Consider the following 21390-nt stretch of genomic DNA (forward strand, 5'->3'; position numbering starts at 1 on the left):
GGAGGGAGGTCGCATCTTAGCTGTGTGACTTTGGACTTCTTAAGCTCTGTGAGGCTCAGAGTCTGCATCTGTAAAGTGCAAAACTCACACAGATCCTATCATAGCCAGAGAGGGTTAGAAGAAGTGATGCACGTAGGTACACTGAGTGCGTATATCACCTAGAACATGGAAAACATGCAATACATACTAGTGGTCATTATTATCATTGCTGTTTTTGTTTTAATGCTTCCCAGCCTCCCCCAGACTGACTGGGAGGGAGCAGGCTGCTGTCAGTTTGGGGAGATCCCAGAGCTACAAAATGGCTCGCAGCTAGGTCCAGAAGAAGGCCCAGTCCTGGGAGGGGGCAGCTGGCTTCTCTCTGATCCCAGGGCTCCAGCTGGGCTGCCAGGCCCAGTGGCTGAGCCCTACAGCCCCTGCAGCTAGAGGCTGTTTCCCACCGCAGCCAACATGGCGGCAGAGGAAAGCCTACCCCCAGAGTACTCGTGAATTCTCCCCGACTCTGAAATGTGTAGGAGCAAGGCCCAGCCTGTGAGGCTTCCCTGGGGGTGTTGAAGGGGCCCCATGTGACAGGGCCACACTCTCAAGCCCTGGGGGCCTCAGAATCCCCCCCCAGCCTTCCTCCATTCACTTCTCTAGTACCACTCTTGTGCTGGTTCTCTTGGAGCCTGCTCCTCTTCCTCCTGCTCCTCACCCTTCATTTATCCCTCCCACTGGCCTTCCCCAGAGCTCTGGTTCAGGATGCGGATCTGCCCTTTCTAGAAGCCACGCCTCTGCTCTTCTGTTTCTTCAGTATCCCGGCCAGACCACTGTTTCCTGCACCCTGTCCCTTTCACGGCAAGAGGCTACCTACAGGATAACCCACACAGAACTAGCACCCAGGCTCTCTCCTCATCCCCCATCCCCTAACCTTCCTTGGGTACTGCTGGTGATGTCTTTTTTGCCTTTCATCCTTTGCCTTGAGTTCAAGTCCTGCCAATCAATCCTCTTTCCATTCCCCCATCAGGGCACAGGAATTTTCTTCCTTAGAGAATAGCTAGGACTTTTGGGTTCCTTTTAGCAACTAGACCAGCTGTGGAAGCTGATAGATGATGGAGACACACCTCCAGCTTTATCCTAGAGGGCGGGGACTTCCGCTCCCCTCTCCTGTGCGTCTTCCTTGCTGATGCCCACTGGGGCCTGTTACTCTCTATCAAGATGTGGCAGCTGCTTCTCTGGCTGTGGTCTGCATGTCCTTCCCTCTGGTCTCTGGGGTGACATTTTCCAATGGCTGCTTGGGAAACCAGCCACTCCTGCTCCAGGGTGAGGAAGGCCCAAATCTGGCAAAGACAAACAGCTAGTAACCTCCCTTTGCTGCTGGATCTGGGAGAGTAGCCCCAAGAACAACACACCTCTTTCTCTTCTCAGGAGAACCCCCGGGACTCTCACCTCATCCTCCTACAGCCACAGTTGCCTCCACTCCAGGTGGGAGGAAGTCCCCTCCTAATTGGCAGGAGTGGCCAAGCTGCAATATTCACATCCCCACACAATGCCATGGTCCCCAAAGCGCAGACAGGGAGGAAAAGAAACAACCTGGAAATTAACAGGCCAGATAGAGCTTGACGCATAGTCTATTTGTAAGAAAATTAAAGATTTGCTTCTCAGATGTTGGGGGCCATGCTCTTACCAGACAGCTGGCAAATGGGAGAGATTGGGAATGATGGAATAGATCAAATTATTTAAATGAGAAAAATAAATTCACACACAGCCTAGCCGCTGCCGGTGACAGATCCGTTTTATTTATCTACTGTATCGGCACCGCTTTGTCTCTGTCAAAAAGGTCATTAAACTCGCCTAACTGCGTAATTCGCAGCCTCCTGCTCCAGACTCGCTCCACAGCTCTTCCCTTCCCTCGACACCCAGCGCCACTTGAAAAAAAATTTATTATTGCTAATAAACAAGGTTTTTTGTTTTTTTCTTTTTTAACCCTTTCTAGCTTGCTCCCCCTACGGGTCCTGTTCCATCCCACGGAATATGACAGTTTCTCTTTATTCTTTCTCAGGAGGGATGCAGGCCAGTCCCTCCTGCATGGCTGGAGAAGAGGGATGGGAAGTACCAGGGTACATCTCAGCCACCCCTCTGAATCTAAGGATGCAGCTGTCTTTCTCCGACGCCCCTGTCGTTGCAATGCACGGTCCAGTCTTGTCTTCCCCAGCAAAGGGTCTGGCCTGGGCTCTCCTGCCCCTACCAGCGCCTGCGGCTCCCCTAGCCCAGCTTGGACAATTCTCTGTGAATTCTGTCTCCCCAATCCACAGCCCCAACTCTGCTTCCACGAGGGATGGGGTTAGGGAGGGAAACCGGCTCTTGGGTCCGTCTCCGGCCGCCGCCGTCCAGCCACCGCGGGCGACGTGCGAGCTGGAAGGCTAGACTCTGTAGACCGCGGGCTCCGAGTCTCTTTGCTCCTGGAGGGCGCGTCTTCAGCTGGTCGGGCCGCTAGGCTGCCGCGGTCTTCCAGCTCGCGGTGCCAGCTCTCGTGCTCCACGCTCCCAGGCTCCGTGCCCTAGCAGTTGAAGGGACTGGGGGGTGGCAGGGCGGATGGGGACGTCTGGGAAGCGAGGCGAGTCCTCGTTCTCCGGGCGTCCCCCAAACCGCGTCCAGGGTCCCCTTCCCCGCCCCCTGCGCAGGTGTGAGCGCACGAGTGTCGCCTCAGCGGGTGTGAGTGTGAAGTGTGTGTGCGCGGGGGAGCACGCGGAGGGAGCGCAGGCGGCGGGTGGCGCAGGAGGCGGGAGGCAGGGCGCGGGGGAGGGGGCTGGGAGGGAGTGTGTGCGCGCGTGCAACTCCACTCCGGGGCTTTGTGCGAGCCCGGGCGATAGCATCGGCGGCGGCAGGAGGAGGAGCGGCCGGAGACGCGTGCAGCCCTCCCGCCAGCGCCCGGCAGCCGGGGCAGGTGGGAGCCCGCGCGGGAGCGGAGCCGAAGCGAGCCGCAGTCGAGTCCGAGCGGAGTCCGGGCGGAGCCCAGAAGCCTTGCTCGCGGGCGGCCCGTGGGCGGCAGCCGGGCGGGGCGGGCGCCCGCGGGGCGGCCCCCCAGTAAGATGTGCGCGGCGCCGCGGGGCGCCCCCCACTCGCAGCGGCGCTCACGAGCGGGGCAGCTGGGCCAGGCGGCGCCTCGGGGGCTGCTGCGCGCCCGCGCCTAGAGCTGCCGCCCCAGGGAGCCCGCCACGGCCGCGCCCCGGGCACGCTCGGCGGCGCCCAACGATGACCGCTCCCTGGCGGCGCCTCCGGAGTCTGGTTTGGGAATACTGGGCCGGGCTCCTCGTGTGCGCCTTCTGGATCCCGGACTCACGCGGGATGCCCCACGTCATCCGAATCGGTAAGGGCTCCCCGGAGCCGGGGGTCTCCGTGCGTCTGGGCGGGGCGGGAATGGGGGGCCTCTGAACGCGATCCCAAGAGATTTCCCCGACCTCTTCGTGCTGCCGGGGCCGGGTGACCACCAGGAGCTCTTCCCTGTGAGGACAAAGTTCCAAAGCCGGGGTCACGGGCCTTTTTAATCAGGGAGGCTGCAGCCCGGCCGCGGCGAGTAAGGGCCAGGGGCCCTGGTCGCGCTCCTGGGAGGCCAGACCTGGCGGAGTGTAGCGAAGCGTTTCAGCCCCAACTCGAGTGGCGGGCGCGTTTCCCGGCCACTGCCAGCGCGACCGGCCGCGGACCGAGTTCTGACACCCGGCTTCTCCGCGGAGAGGGAACCCTGGGGAAGGCGCCAACTTCTTCTCCCTCCTCGCTTCCCGCGGGCCCCTCGCCCCCACCTGGGGCTTGGCTCCAGCGGCCGCGGCGGGAATGCGGGATACGGCTTCGCATGTCGGGAGCAGCCCGTCTCCTCTCCCGGTGGCCGCCCTTGGCCTCGATAGCCCGCGTTCAGCCCCGTGGCGTGGGGCAAGGGAAGGGCAACCCCGTTGGTCGCTCCAGTCACCCCTCGCCACGGAGCCCTCTCCCCAGCCTGGGGTAGAGCTGGCTGGGGGAAGGGAGCAACGGAGCCTGCCCAATGTAGCCGGGGATGGCGGCGAGAGGGACGCGGGTGGTTTTTAAAGTTAGCCGAAATCCCTCCGCAGCTGGCGGCGGCTGGCGGGGCTGCGCGCGGCTCTTTGGGGCTCTGGCGTCTCCGCGTCTCTTCTCGTCGGAGACTCTTACTTTGGAGCGTTAACTTTGTTGTGGCCGCCCCCGGCGCCCTGTAGGCAGCGCTCTGGGCAGTGCAGGGCGTGGGGGAGCAGCGAGGGGGAGCGGGAGGGGCGGGCGGGAGGCGGTGCTGCGTGTCCCAGGCCTGCGACCGCCAGGGCTGGGCCCGGCCTGGACACGCGGGAGCCTCCGCCACGCAGGCCCTGCACCCGCCGCCAGGCCGGAGACCTGGGCCAGGTGCCACCGCCAGCATCTGGCAGAAGGCAGGCAGAGCTCTGCTAAGTCAGGGCCACCTTCCTGCCCTGTGGCTCTTCTCTAGGTGCGGTTCCTGGGCTGCCGGAGGCGTGAGAGGTGCAGGGAATCAGCGTCAGGCTTGGTTTCATACTTGAGGTTTTCCTAGGAGACAGTCAGAAATCCTGGGGGTCTGTCTCATCCGTGGCTCTCTCCAGGATCGCAGAACCCCTTGGGTTCGACATCTGGATGGGGGTAGAACACAGCCCTCAGCTCTGGCAAGGCTGGGGTCTTTCAGTCTGTGCCCAGGATCCTGGCAGACCGCACACCTGGAGGCAGAGGAGCACCATCATTGGACTCTGGGGACAGCCCTTAGGGTCAGATTTAACCCTTTGCACCCCCGGGGGTGTTCCTGTCAAGTAAAAAATATCTTCTATCTCTGCTCCAGAGCCTAGTTTGGTCACCATTTCAGGGGCAGGCAACGCCTTAGTGGTGGGCCAGCAGTTCCTGTATTCCCTCTTTCTTTCCCTTTTTTTGGGGGGCCTGCATGGTAGGGTGCCCTTGGGAGAAAAGGAGATACCCAAAAGGTGCTCTCTGCTCAGCCCATGGATTGTAGGTTCCTCTTCCATGGTCCTGCCTCTGCAGGGGTAGGATGGGCATGCTCTCAGCCCAGCCGCAGAGATGGAGGTCTTCCGGGACCCAGGAAGACAGCAGTAGGTGAGAGCAGCCCCAGAAGAACGGCCTAAGAGAGGCAGGATGATGTATCCTCACCTGCCCCCTCTTCCTGTGAAATTAACTTGCACTGGGGGACTCCTCACTGCCTTGAGGGGAAGTCCCAAGCCTGCCCGCCCTATCTTGGGTTCAGCGTGTAATAATGCAATTAAGGATGGCAAAGCCCTCTTCTCTTCTAATCTTCTTCATATTAAGCCCCAGGATTAATTAGCGTGTCGGCCCAGGCCATTTATATCTGAGAGCCTGGCCCCATTTGATTCCCAGCCCCGGGAATGGGGTGCCGTGCCGATGCCAACATGACCACCTCCTGGAGCTACGCCAGCTTGGACAGAGGATGGAGAGGCTCTGAGGCCCCTGGGCTTTTCTGGAACTTCCTGGGGAGCTGAACTTCTGTCCTTCTGAGCTCAGACTCGAGCCTCAGCTGGAGCCAGGGAACTACGGTGGACGGACGCAGAGAGAGAGAGAGAGAGAGAGAGAGAGAGAGAGAGAGACAGAGAGACTTTCATGTTGAAACCCAAACATACTACTTTGGCTGGGCCCAATGCCATCTTCCTTTTCTCACCCCTCCCCACCCCTGTGATTTCTGGGCGCTGGCTGGGGCTCCAGGAATTAAGTACCCAGATATTGGGCTCCAGAGTGTGCTGGGTGCTTCTGGTTTCTGAGAGTGGCGCCTGAGCCGGCTGCACTTGGAGCCCAATCCTTCTCTAGCAAGCAGGCGTTGCCGAGCACCAGCCAGGGAGAGGGTTTTCCTGCAGGTGCGCAAAGGGCTGCTCTGGGCTGGGGAGCATCTTACCGCCCCCTCTCTTTGTGCCTCTTTTGGGGGCTGAAATTTCCTTTTAGACAAGGAGATGGATAGCTCAGCAGTGTGACAGAGTGTTCAAACAACCCTTCTTGAATAGATGAATTGCATTGCTCTGTCTTTTTGTAATTGTGTCTATCAGAGGGAGAGGTCAAGGCATTGATTGCTTGGATGGTTTGCAAGTAACAAAGGAGAGAGTGAGGGAGAGAGAGTAATTGGATTGTAGTCTGCGGGGGGAAAAATAGTCATTGATTATTTTATATGAATATGTGGAAGATGTATTCTGCGTGTGATTATCAAGTGTTGCTCGTTGAAGGTTTTCAAGGCATATTGTTCGGCATTTTATTATTATTATCATCATTGTTATTATTGTTCAGATGGATCCTGGTCTGAACTCATAGAAAGCAGTTTAATGCATGGGTCCTTTCAGCCAAATAGGCTTCAGTGACCTCATGTGGGGACTTGGGTTTTCTTGTGCGTTGTTACCTAGCAGTTGAAGTGGAGGGGACCTAGGCTGGGAGCCAGGAGGCCTGGGTTTTCTGCTCTGTCTTCCCAGCCTACTGGGCCACCTTGGTCAAATCACACTATCCCCCAACCTCGAGCCTCGGTGTCCTCATCTGTAAACTGTTGGGTGGACCATGATGGCTTGGGCTATTCTGTGGCCTCAGAGTTCCTTTCAACGCAGGCTGGTGGGGACCGTCAGCGCCATAGTAGATTTCATGGTTAGATCCGTTGTGGTTCGTGTGGCTCCCTCATGTTACAGACATACTGTAGGATCGAGGGCCAGCCTAGGATTTGAAAGGGGAACCAGACAGCGGGGGCAGCAGCTCCAGGGCATGATGGTGATCTCAAGTCAGCTAGGGGGAAGGTTCAGAGCCCAGAGACTGCAGAGACATAAAGTAGGTGTGTGTGTGTGCATGCGTGGGGAGTGGGGGAGGGGGGAAGGGGAGCTGGGGAGGAGGCTCGGCTCAGCTCCGCCCCTCAGAGCATCTACTGACAGAGCTGATCGGAGCTATGAGTCCCCGAGCCTAGGCTGGGGGGCCCAGCAGGCAAGTGCAGCCTGTCCCAGGGGAGTGAGGGTCCCTCCCCCAGAGTTCCCAAACCAGCCCTGCCTGCATCTCCTCCCATCAGTTCACCCAAATGGTCCTGAACTTTTGTCTTCTCAGTTTGGGGGCCGCTTAGTGTAAAACAATGAGAAATTTCTCACAGTGACTGGTGATGCGCTGAAACATCACGCCTTGTAGGAACCGACAGGAGCTGAATGAAGATCAATAGGGTTTTCCCCTCTGGAAGTAAATAGCTTCAGACAAGACCTGGGAGTGGCCCGAGGGGCCTTCGAAAGCATTAACTTGAGGAATTTCTGCCTCCACTTTCTAGCCCAGCTGTTCCTGTCAGCCAGGGCTTCCCTCCTTCTCTGAGCTGGAGTTTAATTTCTTCCTGATGCCTCCTGCCTCGCACTGCGCTAAACAGCCTTTTGACGTCAGGATGATCTGGGGTTTTTAGAAGTGGTTTATGCAGGATGAGCCAGGCAATGCGTCCCGACCAGGCTCTTCCAAGGTCACTTGCATCCCCCTGCCACGGAGCAGCACAGCTGACTTCAGACATCCAGCCTGCAGTGCTATTTCGAAAGGATTTTGAGGCGCCGGCTGCTCTACATCCCCACCCCTTCGGGAATGCAAGGCTTCTTGGCTGCTTTTAAGATCTTTGTGGGGTCTGTGAGCTTCCCAGAGTCCCTGCATTCCCACAGGCACTCTCTGTCCCTGCCCCAGGAAACAGAGTCCCCTCCGTGGGGGAGGAGGCACAGATGCCCCTGTGGGCACTAGAACAACCCTTCCTCTTGGGGGAGGTGCCAGGCCGTATGCAGAGGTGGCTGCAGGGCTGCTTAGGTGCTCGTATAGGGGGAGACCCGGTTGTGCCCAACAACTGAAGCCAAGCTTCCTCTACCCTGATATCTGCCCTTGCCACTGCCTTCCGCGGTTGCAGCCTGAGTCCCACTTTGCTTGCTCAGGACCCTCCAGAGGGAACTGAAAAAGCTGATGCCCCACTTGGCTGGGTAGCAGAGAGGAGCCCGGAGCTCCGCAGGCCCCAGCCTGTCAACAGGGAGGACTGCAGCTCCAGGATCAGGGACCTTCTTCTGGGGCCAGCACCCAGCAAGCCCTGGCTTATCTTCTGGAGGCTGCTATGATGGGGCTGAAGCTTTGGCTGGGCGGCTGGGCCAAGGGCCGGGTGCATATGGGGTCTTTGCAGGGGCTTGTTGGCTTGAACAGCTCTTCTCCCAGGTGCTGATCCCCAGCAGGAGCACCAGGGGGCAGTGTGCCTGTGCTGAGGTAACCGGTTGGTCTAGTCTCCAGCCTGGGCCCCCCTGGGTGTGGAACACAATCAAACTAATGAAACAACAACACTACAACAATACACCCCCGCAATTTATTTGAGCACTTATTCACTGCAGGTCTAGTGCTAAGTGCTTTTCAAACAATGACTAACAATGTGGGTGAATAGTAAGTGCTCAATAAATGGCTGTTGTGTTTTTCCCATCATCTTATTTAGCCTTCACCACCCTGAAGGCATTATTCCCATTTTGCAAATGAGGGAAGGGAGCTTGGTGAAGTCACTTGCCTAAGATCACACAGCCAGTGAGTGGCCCGCTGGCCAAGGCAGGATAAGAATTCCTCTGCTGTCGCCCTGACTCCAGATCCTGTCTGTGTATTTGGAATGTAGAAATCAACAATTTTTACAGTCTCTGAGTGCAACGCCCCACCCCCATGGTGCTGAGTGTGGCCTCACTGGGCTGGGCTGTTAGTCCTGCTGTTGGGGATGGCTGTGTGGGCTCTGCGACGTTTAACCCTACCAGTGCCGGTTTTCAGAGTCAGACTGTCCCTACTAATGGACCACGTGGCCGATATGCTGCCTTGGCCTTTCCCACCCCTTCCACCAGCACACATTCTTATACTGACAGCACCCCACCTTGGCCAGGCTTCTGTGCTCTGCCCAATGCTTTAATTCAAGCCTGAAAGAGAGGTGGGACTCTGCCTTGGGTGTGGTCAGTCCACCCACAGGAATCCCTCTGCTCTGGGGACCCCACCATACGTGACCTTCTAGCAGCCAACAGGCTGTTCTCAAAGATAACATCAGAGCCTTGAGGAGACCCCAGGGCCCCATATCTGTGTCTCCCCTCACCTCCCTCATCTTCAGTTAGTGACCTGGCCCCAGAAGGTGGCCTGTGAATTAGCTCTTTGTTCTCCTTTCCTTTCCTCACCTCCCTTTTCCCTCCCGAATCCCACACCGTAATCCACCCTCCCCCATGAGGAAGACCCAAGCCTTCTTTCCCTCCATGTTCCTTCTCCCAGAGGACACCGGGAGACTGGGATAATGGTGGCTGCCAGGGACTAAACTGTTCTGGATGTGGGGTAAACTGCACTGCTCAGAGACCTTACAGAGCTAACAGATTTAAGACAGGCACGATCAGAGGGATCATGTTATTTTTAGGGCCTCAGTTTCCCCATCTGTAAAATGGTGATGATACGGCCTGCCTCGTAGAGTAAAATAGGTGTGGTATCTTTTCAGAAAAGCTTAAATGCTGTCCAAAGATGAGCATTTCTTCTTGCTGTTCAAAGGGTCTGACTCACACAGGGCCAGGACTAGGGTGAGATAAGTGAGGCAGCTAGGGAGCAGAATTTAAGGAGGCTCTCAAGTGGTGACCCTGCACTTGCACAACTGACCATGACAGTGAGCGCCTCCTTAAATTTTGTGCCCTAGGTGCCTCATTGGCCTGCATCAGCGTTTGTGTTATCTCATGGAGACCTTGTTTTCTTCTGCTTCTCTTATATTCCAGAGACAAAATCCTAATTGAGAGAGGAGACTGGATTGAGGGCAAGGAGACTGGGTTTGAGGACAACAGGTCATTCTGAGTTTGTTTTTGTTTCCTGTTAGCCACATTTTTTAGCAGCCATGCCCAGACCACTCTGCCTACCTTATCTTGTTGTATTTCCCTTGGAATTACCCCCAGGGTCTACACTGTGTCCTGCTCCAGCCTGGCACGCCTCTCTCCCCTAAGCTCATCTCCCCACCTCCCTTTCCTCGCTTCCTTTGACGTTTGGACCTCCTTTACTAATGCTTAGTGACCTTGGCTGTAGTCCTGCTTGTGGGTGTCTAGGGCTTTCTCTCGAGCATGTGTCCTGCTTCTCCCATTAGACAGGGAGCTGCCCAAGGGTGCCTAAGGCCACCTCTCCCCCCATCACCACCAAGAGGCAGAGTGAAGTTTTTAGAGCCAAGTAGTAATATATTTCTTTGATTGTGAGAGGGACACCCCCATTTTCACATCACTGAAATCAGTATGTGTCTCACATGTCATGTCTGAGTTTACTTACAGGTTTTTTTCTTGCTTGGCGCTTCAAAATATAGTGGTGTGTCTTGGGTTGGATGCCATGTGGTGGATCTGAGTTTGAGGCTAACATATAACTGGCTGTGTGACCTTGGGTAAGTCATTTCACCTTTGTGCTTCCATTTCTTTATGTATAGGATAGAAATATTAACATTAGGTTAAGCCATATTCAGCTGTTTTTGACATACAAAAATTTATGTCAGGTTGAACCTTATAGTATCATAGGGTTAGTGTGAGGATTAAAGTAGATAAAGTACTTACAGCTCTTGGCACAGTGCCTGATGCTTAACAAATGTTAGAAGAAAATGGTTCCCCAAGTGTGGAGCCCATGTCTCCGCCATCAGACTGCAAGCTCTAAGGCCGCCTGCTTCTCATGTATCACCTGCCTTTTGCCAGCCCTGGTGCTCAGTACTCCATGCAGCTCAATATGTGGCATTGCCCATTACCCACAAACCCATGTGCCCACAGTGGAATGGATGGGTTCAGCAGCCTATGACAATTATCTACCATGCTAGGGAGCAATAGAGGTGCCCTTCCTAGGAGGCTTCTTTATGTCAGCACCCAGACTCCTCCTGGCCTGTTATCTCTCACATACCTTCAGCCCATAGGGTGCCTCTCCTTCCCTACATTTGCAGCATTTTCATTGAAATGCATTTTGCATGTATTCAGAGCTGGGAAGATTCTGGTTATGAGATGCCTTTGAGGGTCCGGGGAATCCTGATGAATCCTTCTTGGGTGGAGAGTCCAATCTTGCTTTCTGGGCAGGTGGGAGGTATAGCCCAGAGAGGACCTGGGGCTGGAAGCTGGGCCCCAGGGGATAGACACCGCTGGCTCTGCTGGGAGACACCAAGTAATGAGGCTGCGGCAAAAGCCGTGGAGGAGAGAGTCCCCACGATGATCATTCGGATTGGAGAAAAGGAAATGGAGTGAGATCCAGGGGGAGTGGCGGCTCCGACTCCAAATCTTTTGGTGCCATGCTGAATGGTGGTTAAGGGAAACAGAGGGGAAAAGAGGACCGAGAAGGCACTAAGATTCTAGTTTGTGTGAAGAGGGTTCCAATCCATAGGAGACAATTAAGTCTTGCGCTGTTAAAGCGACGGATGCCGACAGGCTGCTGATGGAAGGGGGTTTACAGAGTTCTCAGAACAACTGCAGGGCTGAGCTCTTTAAAGATGGGAATGAGGGAGGCTTCTGCAAAGCCTTCCTGCATCTGCTTTGCAGAACTGAAATATGCTATTCCGAAAAGCCTGCCCAATTGGGCGGAAAACCAGGAGCAGGCAGCCACGGGCTTCCCAGGGCTCCAGGCATCACATTTCCTGACTAGGGTGAAGAATCACAGGATTGAGGCTGAAAAGAACCCCAGGGGTCATTCCAGGCCTCTGGTTTCCAAATATTAACAAGTGTCAGAATCACCTGGGGCTCTCAGTAAAATACAGGTTGCTAGGACCCATACCCACTGCTCCTGATTTAATGGGTCCAGGGAGAGGCCTGATAATTTGCATTTTAGCAGGTTCCCAGACAATGCTGATGCTGTTCATCTGAGGACCACACTTTGAGCACCATTGTTCTGAGTCACAGGAGGACCCCTCTCCCCGCAATAGGTGCATATCTAGTCTCTGATTGAATACCACCTGTAACTGGAAGCTCACCAGCTTCGTTCCCGATTGCAAATGTTTTGGCCCACTCCAGTCTTCGTTGCAACATTTCTTCCCAGATTTGTCTCCCTGCAGTTCCAGGGAAGGCAATATAACTTGGACATTGAGAGTGTAGGTTCTGAAATTCATCTTTCTGAATTTAAACTCTCATTACCGCCCTCCAGGCCATGTCACTTTGGATAAGTCATTTCACTAAGACTAGATTTTCTCACCAGTAAAATGGGGATAATAATAGATTTGACCTCATGGGATCATTGTGAGGATTCACATGCTTGTCACAAAGGACGTGCTCACTACATTTTGGCAATCTAGCATTGTGGATAAGCTCCCAGGTTCTAGGATCCGACGGCCTGAGTTTGAAGTCTGTCTCCATCACTTCCCACCTGTGTGACCTTGGGCAAGTTGTTTAATCTTGCAAAATAATAATAATAATAATAAATACCTGCTTCATAGGGTTTTGGGAAGGATTAAATCGTTAATGCATGTGAAGTGTTCAGATCATAGCCATGGTAAGCACCCAATAAATGTTACCCATCACTCTTACTGTTATGATTGCCCTGCTCACTGGTTCTGGTTAAGATTTGCTCTCTGTCTGTCCCACTATGCAGCTCTACAGAAATGTAGTTATTTCTCCAGATTAAAGATGCCCAATTCTCCCGGTGTCATGTCAAGAGCTAACACAGTGCTGCTTATGTATTGAAACTAGGAAGCCCATCACCTCCTCAGATCTCAGCTTTGGTGTCTAGTTATACAACCCCAGATTATTTCAGCCTTTTCAGCAGTCATCTTGCTCTGTCGATTTATGCTGAGTGGTTGGTCTCAGGGGATCACAAGGTCTTTTCCACAGACATAGCTGCTGATGTATAATTTCTCTCATCCTCTCTTCGGCTGTCTTTTGAGCCTAAAGGTAGGACCTATCATTTATCCCTAGTAAGTCCTATCATTGAATCTTCAGGTGGTTATTCTTATCTTTGTTTCTGGACCACCACTGCCTGTTCCCATCTTCCCATCCTCAGGAGATGGGTATAAATCTCACCCTCTTCTTCCTCCCTGGCCTCCCTGCTTGGGTCTGTGGTAGAGAGGTTAAGTGGTTATTGGCCTACAGTATGGTTAGGGCTGGGAACCACTGTTTCTGTGGCCCCCTTCCTGTTATCCGGCATGTCTTGTGCCATCTGAGCCTAGAATGAACATACTTTCCCTCACTTCAGCTATGTCTCCCATCAACACACAAGGCAGGACAATGACCAATGCCTGTCAGCTTTATTCAGTGGCTTTGGATCTACTACCTTATACTTCATTATTTTTTTCCCCACACAAATATCTATCAACTTTATTAAACTATGTTGATATGTTTAAAATAAAAAATTATTTACTTATTTATTTATTTATTTTATTAGTCTCAGGTATGTCAAACAGCATAATGATTAGACATTTACACACTTCCCAAAGTGATAACCCCAACACTTGAACCAGCTTCAAAACCCCACTGGTTTCCTCATGCTTTCAGACCCTTTACAACCTGCCATGGTTGGCGTCTTCAGACTCATGAGACTGTCTGTTGTTGCCTCACACTCCCTCTGAGCTCCACGGTACCGAACACCCAGGTCCTCAGGAGGCACTATGCCTTCCCTCGCACTCTGAGCCCCTGCTCTTGCTATTCTTTCTGGCCAACTTCTAGTCATCCTTCAGGTCTCAGCAAACGTGTCTTTTCCCTCAGGAAGCCTTTCTTGACCCCTACCTCTTTCTGTGAGTCCCCACAATATTCTGACCTTCCCTTGTCGTAGCACTGACTGTACTATAATTCTTAGTTACCTTAGAGGTAAGCACTGTACAGCCATGAACCGTAGCTGGCTGGCTTATTCACCACTTTGTCTAAAGCATTGTGCGCGGCACGTAGTAGGTGATGGATAACTATTTGTTGAATAAATAAACGCAGTGGTGAATAACTTCTATTCATTTGAATAGAAGTCCACCTCACTGCCTTGTTATTCAGCTCAACGCATTTTCCATGTTGTCAACAGGATTTCATGGAAGACGTTGTTAGATTCCTCAATGAAGTTAGTGTTCTAATGGTGTCCATGGTATTCTTCTGATACATCAATTCAACGCCTTCTATGCCAAGACCTTTTCCATGTCCAAAGAAAAAGACATCTGCTGTTCCATCTTTAATAGCCTGGTCCCTCAAGACAGCTGCTAGGCAGAACCATAGCTGTGACCTTGTGCTGCCACCAGTCATAGGATAGGGCTCCCCTTTTCCTGTCCTTACCAAATCACGGGATCCTGCTAAGATGTGTAGACAACAGGTCTATGTGACAGCTTTCTGAAAAGCGAGATGCTAACAGTTAACCTGGAGGTTCAGGCTGTGTAGAGAGTCAGGCTGGGCCATTTAGTCCTGGGAACATATACATCATCCACGCTGGGTTCTGGGGAGTGTGAATGTGTGTGCATGTATAATATATGTTTGTGTTCTTGTAAGAGATGACCAATTGGAGGTTTGCTTCTCTAGCTCAGGCTTCCAAAATTGAGGCTCAACAGCCGTTCTTTATCCCAAGGCTGATGAGTAAATACAGGGACTTTCATTTGGATCAGTGGGGAAACAGAAGACGTAAGTGATGGTTCCAATCTGACTGCCTGGGCTGATCTGTCTATCATATTAGTATGCTGAGAGTGAGGGTGGGACAGGCTTGCAGTGGAGCCCTGAGCTCCCCCTCCTGAACATGACAGGACCGGGATCTTCCCTGAGGCCAGGCCCTCCCCTTTCTTGCTTCCCTCCCCAAGGAAATAGATGACACATTATGAGCAGAAAAAGCCTGTTGCCTACACGGCCATTTTTCCTGCCCCGTTTAATAGAGGTGACAGCCGTCTATTTTACTTGTCTCGTAACATCGAATCAGTAAATAAAATATGGGTGAACTCTCAGCTTTAGCTGAATTATGGCTGGTCCATGGGGACTGAGGGCTGGGGAAGAGTGAGCAGAGATTGAATCCCTGACTTTCTGCGAGAGAAGCTGAGCTTTGTGTCTTTCTCTGGATCCAGAAAATCTTTCCATGCGGAAGGAGATCAGATGAGGTCATCCTGTTTGACAGTCTCTGAGTCCATGGAAGAACACAAGTGGAGGCACCCCAAATGTTGGAGCTACATGAGTAAAATACCGCTCCTGCTCTTTTCTATCACAGTTTAGGATATTTAGAACTGAGAGGGGGAAAGGACTGGTGCCACAAACCTTGGTGAGCCATGGGAAAAATCAGATAAAAGCATAGGTCACTGACCCCCACTCTATTAAGAAAATCCCATCCACATTCCTATTACATACACACACACACACACACACACACACACACAGAGACACTCTGAAGCTTTAAATTTGCAATCTTAAGAAAGATAAGGAGACTAGGTTTTTCCAGTATGGCAAAGCAGACTTATAAAGCCTTATTTCACATTGAGGGAAAAATACAAATCAGATTCATATGTGTTTATAAAAGCACATAGACAACGATACACCCTGTGTGGTTGGGCGAGAGGCAGGAAAATTAAGGCTCACCCCTAAACCCTGAGTTCAGCACCACGGAGAGCAGCCAGGCCCTGGGGTAGCTAGAAGGCGCCCTCTGCACGCCGACGTTTCTAGTAAGGGTGATGTGGTTATTGTAAGGTCTTGCTAAACAGGCATTCTTTTGCCAAATGCTATTCCTCTAGGACCCTACTGTTTATTAACTGGACTGAGATGTTTAGCAGGCACACAGTAGGCTAGTAAGAATTATTATTTGTGGTGGTTCAAATTGAGTAACTCACAGAAAAAGAAAATGAAGTGAATGGATAGGATTTTCTCCTGCCCCCCCCCCCGCCACCTCACATAAACTGTTCTTAAATCGTTTATGCCTCATACGGATTGTCTGCTAGGGAGCAGTAGCAGATGACAAAACGAGTGAACATTCCGTTGTCAAATAGCACACCTGATACCATGCGTCTTTGCTCAGCTTGTCAGCATAATCTTTCACATTGCGTTTGGTAAGTAAGCTTGTGTTCTGTGTTTTTATCCTGCTAAATATGATTTCTTAAAAGTATTTTTTGGGTTATTATTTCCTGAGTCGTGAAGCCCAGCATATCTTTAATAGAGCTGTATTTTCTGCTAGTAAATAAAATTGCTTCTTGTTCAGGTGACGGGAATTAAGTGTGTCGCAGTTTTGTGGCATTCCCCATAGAATCCAGCAGCACCAGGTGCTCCACCACCTGGATGTGTCTGAGAAGCCTTGTGATTGGGCTGGGCATTAACAAAGTTCTCTCCCAGACAAGAAAGTGACCTTAGCATGCCTCACAGAAAGGGAGAGCTTTTGTCTATCACTGGGGTACTGTGAGTTGGCTGTGACACCTGGACTAGATGCCTAAGGGCATCGGAGGCTAAGAGTGTTACAATGATAGAGTCAGAGGAATTGGCTTTTGCCTCTGAACAAGGAGTGAGGTTTAGGTAAACTGAGCTCCAGGGATTTAGAAGGCAAGATGGCCCCTTGAAATCATACAGCAGCTAGAAAGATCTGGAATTGGCAGGGAGGAAGTGGGTCTACCAAGTAGGGTATTCCAGGGGCTCTGGCTTAAGACAGCTCAGTAAGAAAGGACTGGGGTTTTTGCTGTCCCTGCTCGGATTCGCAGAATCAGAGAAATCTGCTTAGGAAATGTGGCTATTTTGATGCTGTTTGTAATTTAGTGTTTATTTCCTGTCTTTTTCACGTGGACGCTGGGCTGACTCATGGATTCAACGAACATTTTTGGAGCACCCACTCTGTGTACTGCGGAGTATAAAGAGAAGGGAATTACAGGGGGCGGCGGGAATGGAGTGTCATTCCTGGACCTGCTGGCATCTGAATGACCTCATGGTAGGTCCAAGTGGTTGACCTTCAGGGATAGCCACGGTTCCTTGCACATTTAGGTACGTACAGTTTAGACCACAGCTCTGCGCTTGGCTCTTCCTGTGTGCTGGGGAGTAGCACTGAGGCTCAGAGAGAAGAGACAAGCTGACGATTACCTAGTAAAGCCACAGCGCTTCCCTTTCGCCCTTCACTCCCACCCTCCTTCCTGCCCTTGCCTCTTTCCAAGCACTCTATCACTGACATTGTTCCAAGAATTCTTTCACTCCTGAGCTGTCACACCCCATCCTCAAGCCCCACTCAGCATGCATTTTGACCCGTTCTTTGTCTCCTGGCAGAACTAGCCCTTAGCGTTTCCAGATGGGGTCTGTGTGTGTGTGAAGTCAGAAAGCAGAAAGGTAGAGGCAGGGGTTAGTATCCCATTTTTAAGTCTCTGAGGGCTACGAGTCTGTCTCCTGGGTGAGAAAGTTCTTCTTTCTGGCTAATTCAGATTCTGCCTGCTGCACTGTAAATCCATCTCATTCATGACCTGACATGGCAATTTGTGGAGTCTGGAAGGGAACATCTAGATTGGACGCCAGCAGCTTCAGGGACTTTTCTTTCAGAGGCTGTAGCAAAGAAGCTCTCAGACAATTAAACTGAAGTGGCTACACTTTTGCTCACATGGGCTTGGACAGATTTATAATATTTTCTTTTTTAAAAAATTGGGACTTTTTTTCCCCCCTGGAGACAATGATTTATGGAATAATCAATTTCTTTAGCTACATAATACATTGGAGTGATTCGTCAATGCAGGCATCCATCTCCCCCAGAGGCTGGGGAGGGCAGGCAGCCTTTGAGCCGGACTCACCCGGCAGAAGGCGGCTTTTCCTGTGAACTACTTTGATCCCAGACCTGGATCTGAGGCCCGTAGTAAGGACGGTCTGGGGCTCCTGCAGCCTCCCTCTTTGAGCAAAAATGCTAATGCTTTCTCCTCCTCAGTCTCAGCCTTCCCCAGGGAGGAGTAACGTGCAGCACGTGCTGTCCCCATTGTGCAGGTCTGGAGATTAAGTGCCAGAGAGGATGGTCAAAGACCAAAGCTTGGAGATGGGAAGGAAACAGTGGTCATCTCTAAATCCCTGAGGGCTGCAGCGTGGAAGAGGGAGCAAACCTGGTTTCAGAGGTCCCAGGAGAGAGAATTGGGACCATCACCAGTGGGGTGATGGTCCAAGAAGGCAGAATTTGGTTCAACACCAGCTGTCTCATATTCAGTGCTATTTGAGGATAAAATAAGGACTCTTGTGGAGTAGATGTCTCCTGTTACAGGAGATATTCAAGAACAGATTGGCCAGGAATGTTACAGAGGGGGCTCTGGATGGCTTTCACTGTGGTATTCTAGGCATCCCCAACTGAGCAACTAGAGATGCTATAAAAATCCAGGCTTCCTGAGTTCCCTGAAAGGCCAGGGCTGTGGCTGCTTCATGTGACACAAACTCCATGAAGGCTGAGCTCAGCGCTGTGTTTGCCAGGAATACTCTTAACGTCCGACTCTTCTCCGCGTGTCCCTTACAGCAGTTCATCCCTTGGCAGTGCCCGTGGGTTAGGAGGGAGACTGGGGCATGTAGCCAGCTCCACAGAGAGCCCGTTAACATTTTTTTTTTATTAGTTTCAGTTGTACAAAACAATGTAATAGTTATACATTTCAATCCTCTCAAAGTGATAACCCCCTCCACCAATCTGTTGCCCCTGTGACATCGTATATAGCTGTTACAATTCCATTGACTCTACTCCCTATGCTATACTCCATATCCCGTGACTATATATATATATATATATATATATATTAAATTATAGTTGACATGCAATATTAGTCAGCTTCAGGTGTACAGTGCAGTGGTCAGGCATCTACACCATCCATGACGTGGTCTCCCTAACAAGCCGTTAACATTTTTGAGCAGTTTTAATGCCAAATATCCTGGCGTATGATGTCATTTCATTTTCACGTCTTTTCGATGCAGGTGTGATTACCTTATTTTGCAGATGTAGAAACTTATGTCTGAAGGAAGTGGATGGACCGAGGTCATACAGCTGGTGGGGTGGAGCTGTAGCCACTCATTCTCACACGCTGTTGTTTACTCAGCGAGCCTTTACTGAGCACATGCTATGTGCCAGCCCTGTGCCAGGTGCTGGGACTACGAAAGTGAGCAAGACAGACATGATCTTTGCCCTTGTGGAGCTTGCAACCTGGCAGAAAAGGTGGACACCAAAGAGTCATTACAATTTCAAAGCATGTTACAGAAGGGAAGGGCAGGCTGCCGGGGGAACATCGGGAAAGGCATCCCTGAGGAGGTGACATTTGGGCTGAGACCTGAGGGATGGTTAGGCGACGGCCATAAGGAGGCGTGGAGGATGTGTTCTAGATGGAGGGAGTAGCATATGCAAACACCTAAGGGGAAGACCTGTGTTCAGTTGAACCACATAAACTACCAGCTTTGTAGGTCAAATGTGGTCAAAATGTCACCAATTTCATGTTTCAAGCAAGTGTTTCAGAAACTTGAGGAAGTCCGGTGTGAACAGAGGGCGATATGGAAAAATACAGCCTGAGTAGTGGGCCTCATGGAAGGCCATAGAGGACAAGGGAAGGAGGTTGGACTTTATCTCGAGGGCACTGGGGAGCCTTTAAAGACTACATGAAGGGGAGGAACATAACCAGATGTGTACCTGTGAAAAGTTGTCCTAGTGGCCATATGATGTGACAACAGGGGTACATGTGGAAGCTGGGGGACCATCAGGAAGCTGTTTAAGTGGTTCAGGTGAGAAAGGACAACGAGATGTGGAGACAGAATGGAGGGTTGGTTAGAGACTCCGGTGTCCTGACGCCTGGTCCAGGCTTGAGCACTGGAGGCCCGGCCAGGCCACATGAGTGGTCCATTCCTGGAGCCATGCATCTGTTTTGTGAGATCTCCATGGACGGATGCCCCATTTGGCTGTCCGCAAACTCAGCTGGATCTCCAGCACCATTTCATGGCTCCCTGGTTTGGCCAGAATACCCTAGGTGAGTTCTGTCCCCTGGCATCCCAGGTGGCCAGCACTCCTCAGGTGGTGGCTGCCCCCCTCACAGCCTCCTCCAGTAGGCAGGTGGGTCCTGCTCAGCCAGGCCTTCTGCGAGTCCTAGGCCCCTCTGACAACCTGGCAGGGAGGGAAAGGGGCTCTGTCTGGTCCCAGCTTTTCCCTTAGAAGTCTCCTAGTGGTGGCTGAGCTGAAACCCGTCTCCCACTGAGGATGGAGCCACCCTCCTCCTTGGCAGACGTGGAGGGAGGGTGGAGATCTCAGCCTGCAGGACAGGTACAAGGGTCCCTGATACCTAGGACTGTGGCAGCAGGGGTGCGAGTGGCAGGCCCATACAGATCTGTTGGGTTCTGCTTCCCTTATGGTTTCAACTTCCATCACCCTGTGCTCTCACAATATGACTACATTCATAAAAATAACAATAGAGATCCCTTGAAGACTTATAATGTGCCTAGAACTGTGCTAAGCATCTTTCAGACATTCAGTCACTTAATCCAGCCAATCTTAGAGGTGGGGACTTTATCCCCACTTTATAAATGAGGAAACTGAGCATTTAGGATGATGCACACAGAAAAAGCAATCCATAGATGTTAGCTGATATCGTCACCATCATCATCGTCATCATCATGATTGCTATTTTGAATAATGTTGTTATTTTGAATAGTGGATGCAAAGAACTATTACAGTGACTGGTACCCAGTAGGTGCTCAGGAGTATTTGTTGAATCTGTTTATACAGACTCAGGCAGAAAATGGAGTGAGTGGATTGGATTGGGAGACCAGCCTGGGACAGGGCTCTTCTCAGCTTCCTTGATCCCTGAGGATTTTTGCCCCCATTCCCAGGCCTTAGCCTGGTCCTGCCCCTTCCTCGTGCTCCTTGCCTGTCCCCCGCTCCTCTAGCCAGGGCACCTGGATTCTCTGTGCTCTTCCCTGGCAGCTGCAAGGAATGCACGGACAACCCCGAGTACCCACTCTCCTAGGGGTGGGGGTTTTGCAAGACCCTCATCCTTCAGAACTTCACCTTGCGGTTGGCTCCGCCCAGTCCTCAGCCACTAGCAGACCCCTCCCTCAGCTCCCCCGAGCCAGGACTCCACATAAACCACAAACAGAACCATTATCATCTCAAGGCAGAGAGTGCTTTCCATGCTTCTGCATTCTGTGCCTCCCTCCTGGAATGCCCTCCCCTCTTTGGCCTCCTGCTGAATTTCTTCTTTCTCACATTTCATGTCCTATTGCAAGTCTCACCTCCTCCAGGAAGCCTCCTCTCATGCACCTAGGCAGTAGGTCACGACCTTCCCCAGCCTCCCTGGAGCCTTTCTCTAGCCTCCTTTTCAGAGCACTTCTTTCGGTGCAAAAATGATCACCTTCCCCACAGCTCTTCCTCGTGACCCCAGAGCTTGTGGACCTCTTGTGTTCACCTCAAACTTTTTTTTTTCATTTTCATTTTGTTATTAAAACACCACCACCACCACCACCACGACCAATGCCTTTTGATGGCTTACTCTCTTGAAGACAAACTCCTTAAACTAGAATTCAAGGAATT

The 21390-nt window shown here is 51.9% G+C and overlaps 1 protein-coding gene across 2 annotated transcripts in view; it reads left to right on the forward strand.

The window, feature by feature from the left end:
• The first annotated feature begins 1775 nt into the window (after nt 1-1775).
• Nucleotides 1776-21390, forward strand: part of GRIK3 (glutamate ionotropic receptor kainate type subunit 3) — a 229115-nt gene continuing 209500 nt past the window's right edge. For both annotated transcript variants that reach the window (XM_019658746.1, XM_019658736.1), the window contains exon 1: nt 1776-3346. In XM_019658746.1, coding sequence (XP_019514291.1) covers nt 2572-3346 — 775 coding nt within the window. In that variant the 5' untranslated portion in view covers nt 1776-2571. The remainder of the gene's footprint in view (nt 3347-21390) is intronic.

This window comes from Hipposideros armiger, unplaced genomic scaffold, assembly GCF_001890085.2.
Source record: "Hipposideros armiger isolate ML-2016 unplaced genomic scaffold, ASM189008v1 scaffold_10, whole genome shotgun sequence".
NCBI lineage: Eukaryota > Metazoa > Chordata > Mammalia > Chiroptera > Hipposideridae > Hipposideros > Hipposideros armiger.